Source organism: Electrona antarctica, assembly GCF_951216825.1.
Source record: "Electrona antarctica genome assembly, chromosome: 18".
Taxonomy (NCBI): Eukaryota; Metazoa; Chordata; class Actinopteri; order Myctophiformes; family Myctophidae; genus Electrona; species Electrona antarctica.
Window position 1 is genome coordinate 26,960,513 of NC_136799.1, and position 11,719 is coordinate 26,972,231.

At 41.3% G+C, this 11,719-nt stretch overlaps 1 protein-coding gene across 1 annotated transcript in view; it reads left to right on the top strand.

Moving 5' to 3' along the window:
* stxbp6 (syntaxin binding protein 6 (amisyn)) overlaps positions 1-10,608 on the top strand; it is a 70,596-nt gene extending 59,988 nt beyond the window's left edge. Inside the window, exons 5-6 of the mRNA XM_079528540.1 lie at positions 6,740-6,897; positions 8,150-10,608. Coding sequence (XP_079384666.1) covers positions 6,740-6,897; positions 8,150-8,173 — 182 coding nt within the window. The 3' untranslated portion in view covers positions 8,174-10,608. The remainder of the gene's footprint in view (positions 1-6,739; positions 6,898-8,149) is intronic.
* The last annotated feature ends 1,111 nt before the right edge of the window (positions 10,609-11,719 follow it).

The following is an 11,719-nucleotide window of genomic DNA, read 5'->3' on the forward strand; positions in this document are numbered from 1 at the left end:
CACATGTTTTTTGATCTTTGATGGACCGTGTAATTGGCCCAGAAATAAAAGCAGTATTGCTGGACTAATTGTGTAATTGCCTTGTTATCAGTGCAGACGCGGGGCGCCGGCCGCACTGCTTCACCCTCATTCCCAGCAGCTCCCCTGAGCCTTTCTGCCTCACTGAAAATTGTACGTGACTGGAATTGTGAAAGAAATCTAAAGAGTTGGCAGGACTATCATTTTTGATAGTCCTGCATTAATAGGGGAGGGGAACATGGTAGAGGAGAAATATGTAGGGAAACATTTGTGTTATCAAGAGCACTGTAGTCCCTAGGGGAAGGTGCTAGAACCAGGCTGGATTGTCCAGTGAAAACAGACAGACTGATTGAGTTAAGTTGGAAGAAAGTCTTATCAGATTTGGCTCATTTCACTAACGTTTGATTCCAATAACATCATTAACCATGTACTGAACTTACTGAACTTTACTGAACTTAAAATATCCTTTGTTTTGTCAAATTGTGATTTGACACCGTAAAAACACAATAATCAACCACTGTTATTGACAACTGAATCAACACTGGTTAACTGTTGTCATTTGGAAACTAATTGGGATAAATATAGTTTATTAAATTGATTGAAGTTAACTAATAAAGTGACATTAAAAAAGTGGTAACCTATTTTGGGTTTGTGTCTGGGTTTATGTCTCCGTTGAGACGGAGATTGTTGATCTGTTGATGTGTTCTCACCACAGAAGATCCAGACATAGACTCGGTTGTTTTCCGTTGTAAAGTCTTTATGAACAGAATGAGGAAAGGGTTGGTTGCCGGCCACAGTCATCTACGAAGACAAGGTAAGACAGGAGAAATGAACAAAGCTCCTTGAACTCCACTGACAATAATGTCTCCCTAACTAACAGGTGGTATGTCAATAAGTGAGACCATGTACACATTTTCATTTAATTTGAGGGAGTGAAATTTCTATGTTATGTCAGTACTCAGTTATTTTGAGGGATGCTCAAAAGTGTGTGCGTGCGTGCGTGCGTGCGTGCGTGCGTGCGTGCGTGCGTGCGTGCGTGCGTGGTGCGTGCGTGCGTGTGTGTGTGTGTGTGTGTGTGTGTGTGTCCGTCCAGATTTGAACCCTGGTCTCCAGTGCAATTGCTCAAATAAAAAAAAATGTATGACTGAACTAATAGAGCCTGCTTGCTTGCTCTGGGGTGAATTCTTATTGTGTCCAACCTACTTTGTAGACATACTGTAGGAAATACATTACCATACCGATTGGACAAAATATCATTTTATTCACTAAAACAATTACATAATTGAGATAAATTGGTTACCATGAACTGATTGTACCTGATACTGTGTGATATAAAAGTGCACGCCACTTACTTATAAAAGTCACCCACTGTGCAAATTCATTCATTCATTCATACATAAGGAATATTTATGTTCTCATTATAATTTCAGTACGCCAGCTTAGAGTAGACCAGTTGCCCTTTAGATGTGTAGGTCGCCCGACATACAGTATAAATGTGCAATGTCTCATACCAGATGTGGAAAGCGTTTGAGATAATACTGTCAGCTCTTAAAAGAAGCATAACACAATCAAGCCCTACGGCCATATCTGGTCAAACTGACGACTCTGATGGAATGTGCTAAAATGCAGATATTTAATATGAAGTGTGTTTAACTCTTTCCCTTCAAACAACCACACAGAGGTTGCCTGGAGCACTATTCTGGCACACAATGTAATAGTAATTAACTTTGCCAGAATGGAAATCTGTATGGCACTCTGTCAAGCATCCAGCATACTTTACTTCTTGTCTGCACACTTCTCGTCTTTATTATAAACAGGATATACTGTATAGCTGAATGCATGCACGTTCTGAAGTTTCTTTTTTCTTTGTGCTTGTATTGTATGTCTGTCATAGTCCAATGTGCCATAAGAGTGAATATGAATTTTCAGACATCATCTCATGTTACATGATTCTGAGATAACAAGTAGACAAGGAGAGGGTGGGTTTTAAATGACCTTTTTCCTTCCTGATCCTGTTTGTTGATTGCTCATAATTCCTTATTTCAGAATGTGTTGTGCCAAAAGCCATTAAGCAATTGTTTAATGGACCCTCCCTGATTATATTGATATCATGGGGTGTAAAGGTCCTACTGCATTGTTGAAACAGGCGTGTCATGGATGTAGGACAGGCCTCAGCCACAGGGGGTCTAACAAAGCCTCTATCATATTCATATCTACAGTATTCTAAATTTAAGAAAAGCTGTGGAAGCTGTCTAAGCCCTTCCTTAGCACAGAGCAAGACTGCTGCTCACTTTGGGGCCCATCTCACAACGCCACGGCGCATGGACAGCCTCAAGGAACCTAGCGCCGCACGGCCCTGTCCTCCAGCCTCAATGTCCACTGCTTGCAGGCACCATTTGCTTCCACTATTTTAATTTACTTCATTTTCGACACAAACCTGCCATCTTCTCGCATATCTATCTATCTATCTATCTATCTATCTATCTATCTATCTATCTATCTATCTATCTATCTATCTATCTATCTATCTATCTATCTATCTATCTATCTATCTATCTAATAACATTAATGCACCCCATTTAGTGCCCAAGTTCAACCCAACTTCCCAACATCATCCGTTAACAATTCCCTCCCAATCAATGTGATCTATTATATCACATTACCCACACTGTACATAATGTCCTGTTCATATACTAGAACGGGTAAGGCCATAGTTCATTATATTCATCACTGTACATAATGTCCTGTTCATATACTAGAACGGGTAAGGCCCTAGTTCATTATATTCATCAGTGTAGTCTACTGTAAATGTGCCATTTTAGGAAATAACAAATATGAACACCCGGCTAACAAAGAATGAAGGAACATCTACCTACTGTAAACAAGGTAATGGAATTTTTGCTCATATAACAAGTTAGTTTTATTCTTGTCACAAAGTGTGTAGTGAATGAACATCAACTCCCACTTTCAAAGCATAAGAAAACACAAGTTTTAAATAGTGTAATTGTCACCGTCATCTTGTTCTAATCTACTCCTACACATGGCTTCATTCGTCGTCTCATAGGCTCTTCAGATCATGTCAGTAATTATTATTCACCAACAGTGGAGCCCACGCTTAAGCTCAAATGACCGATTTCGGAGAATCGATAGGAAAATCACTTTGAGAGAAGGAACAGTGGATAGATAAAGAAGAGGAGCTGTTTTTTGGAGTGGAGAGGGGTAGGATGATGGGAGTATTATTCTCTGAGGAAGAGAGGATTAAGAGCGATGAACTGTCTGAAGGTGAAAAGGTCTACCCATATTCCTCCTGGAAGGGGGGTGTTAGAGCCTTTAAATTCAAGATTAAATGAAAAAGGCCATTTTAACCCTTTTAGACCACATACCTAGTCATCTTGTGCACCCACTTAATAATCGTGTCTTCTTCCTGTGAAACAACATTATGTGTTAACCCCATTCCCAGTTTGATCTGGAAAAGAACTACTGTGCTGAAAGTATAACCAGAAACACAGGAAGTACAGCGCTACATGTTGTCCAGCCTACTGGAACTTCCTGTAGCTCTGTACTTCCTGAACTTCCGATTAGATACTCTGGGCAATAGTTTTTGTACAACCCTGATTCACTCAGAAATACATGCCTTGTAAATGCAGATGAATTTTGATTGCAAGTAGAGTGAATGTGCATTGTGATAGACACATCTCTGTATGATGCACCCTGTGCTGGGATTTAGACAAGATTTGGATGGTCAAAAGCCTCCTGCAATTGCTTTCTGCTACCTGCCTGACAGGCACAAGTACATTTTCTTCTTGCACAACATTAAACATACTTTGTGCTGGCCCATAGAGTTCAAATAAGCATACAGTATAGTACAGAGACTTCATGCGGTATGTACAGTACAGTGTGAAACATGAGTAATACAAATGATCACAATTGGGAAGCCGTAGATTTACACCCCTACAATACAACCTATACATAAATTATACCCTGCAATCAATATTAGTGTTTTTGTTAGAAGAATACTGACCAAGTTAGTCTAATGTCTAGTATCGTGTGCTCAAAGTAGTTTTAGTTTTGTCCAAATGAAATGGAAACACTGCAGGTATAAGGCATATCCTATCATCCAAAACTTCAACAAATGAAAATGTGTTTGCATGTTGATGTGGTCCCCTACTGCCGATAAGGATACAGAAAGAAAGACTTTACTTCTCATGGGTAATTGTGGTCGATTTAGTCTCCCTGGGAAATTTGCTGTAGAGTGTGTGTGTGTGTGTGTGTGTGTGTGTGTGTGTGTGTGTGTGTGTGTGTGTGTGTGTGTGTGTGTGTGTGTGTGTGTGTGTGTGTGTGTGTGTGTGTGTGTGTGTGTGTGTGTGTGTGTGTGTGTGTGTGTGTGTGTGTGAGAGAGAGAGAGAGTCACAGCAATCGAAACACTGTCTGCAGGGGACAGGGTAATTGTGGTCGATTTAGTCTCCCTGGGAAATCTGCTGTAGAAAGCCTGTGTGTGTGTGCAGACCCTCACTACCCCACAAGTGTGTGAGTGCAATACTTCAGCTGTGTGTAAGCTGTGTATATCTTCACAGATTGCTTTGACTTTTACCAAGTTAACTTCTTTAGAGGGAACACCAGCTGTCCTTTCCGTCTGCTTTTGGGCTGTCATATAGCCCACTGCAACGATGCTGTCCCAATTATCTGTTAGTCAGCTGACCCACCTTGATTCCACAGGACATGGACTCACGATACTGGAGGTCTCCTGTGGGAGGAAGCAGAACATGGCCAGCCATGTCCTAATACAGTGTGTTTTCTAGCCTGTACTCTGTCTATCCCTTCTGCTCAAACTCATTTATCTCCAAGATATACTGTTGAGTCTACAAGAAATACGATTTCAAATCTGTCTTAACTTCCCAGCGGGTATCTGTGGTGGTTTTTCAATTTCACTTTCTAAAGTGGAGACAATGATAGATAGTAATACATTTTTGATTTGTGGAAGTTTGTCACTAATTTGTGGCTGCCTGGTAATAACTGAGAGCATATAACATAATAACTGAGCCCCAGCCTGCATCCTCCTTGAGGAGGAAGCCCAAAAAACCTTCGGTGAGGCTTTTAGGAGGGCCATTCGAGTCGCAAGTGGAGCCTGCAGTACCACCGTTGCCCAGGTGGAGCCTGCAGAACCATTGCTGCTCAAGAATCCACCACTCATGTCTGAAGTGTCTGGTGGTGGGATTCTGGTGCAACGCACAGGTCCTGGCTGTACTCCTGGTGAGAGCAGGAGTGGACCTGGTGAGACGTAGGAGGGGCCCGGACAGGAGTCAATCCACAGAGCCTAGTCCCTCCACATTCCAGAATTGTGCCTCCCAGTCCCGGCAGAGTAGTTCCGGTGTGGTTCCAACGGATTGTGTGGATCTTTCCCTAGTGGGTCTGATCGAGGGTAGCTACTGGGATGTAAGTCAGGACTTGATCACTCCGGTTGGGTCACCCGAGTGAGGGGTATGATGTTCGCGAGACCCGAAACACATCACTGAGGAGTGAGGATACGTCCCAGGTGCATCCATGCGATGTATTTTCGTTCTTTCGTTCTGAACTTTACAGTATGTTCTATTATTGCCCTGGCTTCAAATATAATCAGTGATGATTCTGGGGTTTTATGATTGCATAATCATGCTAATTAATTCAGTAGTATTACACTCACCACTATGCCTACTTTCACTCTGAAGAGCCATATATTGTTCACCCAGTTCTCTGTTTTGGTTTTGTGCCTTTGTCACCGTTTGTGCTCTGTGGTACCAGTCCGTTATTTCAGTGAATAATGGTTTGTTCAGAAACTTGGCACAGGAAACTGAAAGTCCCCATTGTATTTCTGGGCAACCAAAAGCCAGTAATTCATATCGACAACAGAACGCAACTTCAAACGTACTGATGTTTTCACCAAGTGGCACACCGCCCTTGTATATCTACATAAAATGATGAATTATACCACACTGGGAAATAGCCAGGGTAACGGCAACAAAGAGAAAACGTCTGGGGGAAAAAAATGCAGCTTCTGGTTCAATTGTTTGCGTGGTGCTTAATGGCAGCCCAAAGTGTAGATTAATTGTGCGTCAGAGGAAACACCTGCAGGGTTGCCAGGGCTAGCCAAAGAAGATGTAGTTCTCACCCTCATTTCTACAGAGTCTTCAGTGGCACCCACACACAGCCATAGGTCTCATGCCCTCTCGTTGTATAATTACCATCTCTAGGAACATGGAGAGAAATCACAGAGCCGGGTATAAAGCATTCTTGAATATGCTATGAGGAATGATGGGACTTTCATAAAGAGCGACATTTGAATGAAAACTTATTGGCAAGAGAACAAAGACCATACTGTAGGTTGAGAGAGTATAGGTGTGGATGTTGCATATACACTATGGTATGATGGAAGTTCCATTCATTTGATCTTCCCTCACAGGGAAATAGTTTGGAGGCAAAACCCATTAACCACCTTCCTTCCCATGTCATAGCCACTAGACAGAAGTTAGAGATTACTCATTAAAGTGTTGCCACCTGCTATGAGACATTTCAAAAACTCTTGTCTTGTAGAGATACAGACATTTTACTACCAGACATTCACCAGTGGAATCCTAATCAGTAATTCCCTGCTTTTCTACCTTTTTCTCTGTTCCATTTTTTCCTATATCCTCCCTTCTCCCCTCCTCTATGTACCTGCCTCCCACCATCTATGTCTCTTCTCCAGGTAACAGCATATTGCACTCGGCAGCAGGCAGTGTGACGAGTGCCGTACAGAAGGCCAGTCAGGCTCTGAACGAGCGAGGGGAGCGCTTAGGTCGGGCCGAGGAGAGGACGACAGACATGATGAACAGTGCTGAGCAGTTTTCTGTCACTGCACACAAGGTGAGGTTATACATTACCATAATGCACTGCATGTATATACATTGCATGTACTAATGTATATAAGGCATTAGGCATATACATATAAAAATGGCATACATATCTTCATTCAGCACGATAAATCACAGGTCTAACTTTGATGCACAGATAATCTAACATGGAGTCTTTAAAGTCGGGATTTCAGAAGCGGTGAAAGCTACAACCCGGGACTTATTTTAATGAATAGAATCGTGCTGAGTTGCTGACTTGCTGTGCTGAGTTAGGACTTTGGAGCCTCCCAGCAGTGTTATGGTCTACTCTGGGTAGACGATGATTCTTTTCTGTTCCCTTCATTTGTTCTCTCCTTCCCAGCACTTCTCCGTGGGGTTTTTACATTTTCTCCATCCATCTCTCTCTGACACGCCAGTAGGATTGATATAATGCTTAACGAGACCATTAGCATGTTTTAGATTTTGAGTGAAAAAGAGAATCGACTGCTCTTAGATTCTAACAGGTACCCGATAGTGATCTGCCTTTCTATCATCACAATAACATTCTATCTCTCACCACATGTATTATAGAGGGACTTAAGAAAACACTTGATTTAAATGAATCATAGCAAAATGGTAAATCATATGGAGCATCAGCAACGTTGTTTGGGTCGCCTCCCTCTGCCTGCCATCATGCAGTCAATCCCATCTGCTGTGCTTCACATTGTTGTTGTTTTCTAGTCATAGACCTTTCGGTTCTCGGTGCTGCTCTGCTGCCCCCACCTGTCAAAGCCGGATATTTCATCTCTGTTCTTCATACCACAGAAGAAGCAGCCTATAATAATCATGCTTTAATTGTATTACATGTATGTACGACTTATATTTTATATATCCACAAAGGAGAAGGAAGACTGAATGTACATGCTGGGGGGGGGGGGCTAGTAGTCATTGCCTGAATATAAAAAGCAACCGGACCCATGGTTGCCGATCAGTGCCTGAGGAATAAGCACATCAAAATAGCCATTTCTCCTCTCTGGCAGTACAATGACTCTATTAGTCACTCTGCCAACTACCACTGTATTTTATAGCTTTTCCCAGGTGGAGTTATCAATCAAGTCTACTGTTGGTTCTGGTTGGCTAACATTGTGCTGATGAGGTTACTTAAAGTTGTGCCACTGCTATATTGGGAGGGTTTCTCACTGCATCGTACAACTTTACCCCACTCAACTTGTGACTTTCCCCCTTATCTCCCTTTCTCTCTTTTTTTTCTTCTCCCCTCTCTGCAGCTTGCCATGAAGCACAAGAATTAGACCCAGGTGCCAATCGCCATACAGGAGATGGATTGCAGATTTTATTCTTTTTAAGCCTTTTAATACTTGCTATTTGTTAAGATTGTTAAAGTTTTAATCATTTGGGGTTATAGTTGCGTGCATCACATTCCTAACGATGAAGATGATGTAATGTGGCAAGCGCTGAGCAGAGAGGAAGAATAGAAACTCTGTAGGACTATAAGCTGAATGTTTCATTTCATGGCTTCTCTATTCTGTTAGCCGTAAAGGAACACCTTCATAGGCAAGCCACAGTGATCCACATTCACTCCATCCCACTTGTTCATGCCTCCATGCACAGCTACTGTAGGCCCACACACATACCCATCACCAATACAAGCTAATAATGAGTTACTCAAGGCACAACTGATGCCTGTGCACGCACATTTGCGTGAGTAGCAGACCCAACCACTGGTATAAAAGGGTACAGTAACTGAACTTACTGAAGCCTGAAACAGTACTGGCTCCAGCAAGATCACACACACACACACACACACACACACACACACACACACACACACACACACTGTCTCTCTGTCTCTCTCTGTCTCTCTCTGTCTGTCTCTGTCTGTCTCTGACTGTCTCTCTCTGTCTCTGTCTCTGTCTCTGTCTCTGTCTCTGTCTCTCTCTCTCTCTCTCTCTCTCTCTCTCTCTCTCTCTCTCTCTCTCTCTCTCTCTCTCTCTCTCTCTCTCTTACTTTTCACAAACTAGAGAAATTTCTCCAACACTCTTTTGGGAGATGAGAGAGAACACACACCTCCCAAAGTGAATGACATATTTACAAAATGAGAGTAAAGGTTTAACAGCTTCTGGTGTCCTTGGTCTGTTTGGCATCGTGACGTTCAGTTGATCTTCTAGTGTCTGTTCATTTCAAGTTTTAGAATCTGCTCATTGGACTGACCAGAAACAAGAGGACATGTTTAGAATCTGCTCATTGGACTGACCAGAAACAAGAGGACATGTTTAGAGTGACACACTGTGGTAGAATAGTGAAGTGCATTGCTCCTTTGCAGGACTTGTGGACAGCCATATAAAGGAATCCTAAATGTTTTAGTTATACAAAGGTGGGCAGGGATAGACAGCTCAATGGCATTGTAAATCTGCTTCAGCATTGTAAAAAGCATACATAAGCATACTGTAATTCTTCTAGTAGTATTATCAATGTCAGTAGAGCTGATTTGCCCCATAAACCTTTAAAACTACTCATGGCTGTATTTCGATTCCAATATTTCCATAGTAATAACTAGTATTTTTTGTATAGTATAATTTTAGTATAACTTGGATTGGTCATAATGGTTGTGTTCTGATGTACAGTACTCTGTCTCTGACATTATGCCCCCATCCCCTCCACCCTCCCTAATAGCAGCAGCAATGTGTACTAGTCATCCTTTGTTTATGACAGCGGTCGCACACCTGACTGTGTAGCTGTTGCTTCCTCACTGGCAAGATTACCACCCTCACAAAGGAGATGTATTGGATTGTTACTTTTATATGTTGGATTTTATATTTCATGCTGAGCACTCTTGAGTTCATAATGAAACGTTCCAGTTGCCTAACTTCTAGTTCGCTTTTAGTCCTCTTTGGATGTTCATTGTTTTAATAAAAAAAATTGAAACTAAAAATTGTATTTGTATTATGCCAATGTCCTGTTTATAACTAACTTTAAACTCCAATGGAAGCAAGAGGAAGTGGTATTTTTCATTTGATTTTGTTAGGTATGCTGTTCTGTTACAACACCAGCTGTGTCATGAGCTCCAATCGCTGTCTACATGTCTGTTACACTCACTTACTTTATGCTTAATAAATACTCTTTATACAGTGGACTCTACTCTCCCATACACTGTACACACGTAATCTAGTGTCACAACATCTCATCCACTGTCTTAATGCAATTGTTCTTTATTAGTGCCTTTTAAACTGCATCTCACCTCAAGTTAACTTGTCTTGCTAACACTGCCTCAATTCATCACCAAAATACGTTGGGTTGTAGAAGAGTTAATGAAGTTCTTTAGATTGTGTGGAGTTTATACTGGGACTTCTTAAAGGAATGATCACAGAAGCCACAGCTACACAGCCACAGCATGAATAGATGAGGTACATTCTTAGAAGTCAAGTTTTGTACAGTTCACACTAGACATGTTATTATCTAAGGTGAATATTATTCCAGGTTTGCGCATTTAAACATTTCTGAATGTTAACCACATGCTCAGTTTTATTGTCTGTCTTGTCTTGACAACTTGAATTTATATTTCTTTCCATGGATTACATTGATCTAAAAAGTTTATTCACATAATTTATTGTAAATACAGTATACAAACATTTTGACAGGCAACGTTTGAATTTGTATTTGAGTTTTGTCAACTTATCATACAGGACCGTGTATCTCTTAAAAATAAAAATAAAACAAAATCCCTCAATGTGTGTTTTTTTTTTTAACTATCTGATACAAACGGATACTGATCTAGCCAATATACATGACCTAGCCAATATACATCAGCAGAGAAGTCTAGACATTCACAAGATGCAATTCTATTCTACCTACAATAAGTATTAATTCTTGTTGAATTATTACCATTACAGTGTTGGTGTTAAGTATTAAGTTAAATGTAATACTATCATGTATAATGCATACCTGGTTGGTACCACGTACTATACAGTTACTTTTTCAGATTACTATGAAAACCTGAAAAACCCGTCAGTCGGTTCGTCGGTCACACCTCCATATATGGGCACTCCTTGTGACAACACTCCTCCATATATGGTCACGCCTTGTGACATGCCTCGAGACACGTCACGCCACCATACAGATGACCGTCTCCATATATGAAAACTAGAGTTCTCAACAGGCCTGGAAATTAAGGCCCGGCCCTACCTGGGCCCTCATCAAACCCTGTACACTCAAGACACTGCCCCCGCTGCCACCCTTAGATCTCCATATATGGAGCTGACCTGTTCTGACGTTCCATTATGTTGATCTGACCTCATCAAACCCTGTACACTCAAGACACGCTCCATATATGGCCAGTACAGAATTCATTCCATATGTTGATTTGACACCCCCATGCCAAAGCACCAGCAGTCTGCCATCACGCAGGCGGATCCGTGCACATTTGGGCAAGGTCGCTTCGTCGGTGTTGGGGGTTAACCACCTCAACCCCAGCGTCCCTATTGTGGCGTGATGGGTGAACATCCTGAACAATTATTTTCTTTGGACAATTGCAGATCTACAAGCTCAGAATGCATAAAGCAAAAACAGGAGAGGGGCAATAAGGCCTAAGTAAAGGGTTTAAAGGACAACTTTAGTTTTTTTCAAACAAGGTTCATGTTTTAGGTTGTTATTAGAGAAAGTAAAAGATGAGTGTTAATTGGTTTTCATTTGCTGCTTTCTTTCGTTTTAGAGATTTTAGCTATTTTTGACAGGGGGGCGGGGGCATTCGAACATGGTCCTAAATAGGCTATGTATTTTTTTTTTTTTTTTACAATTTTTTTTTAAAAATTATTATTTACTATAGTCCTAGACCCCAAAAT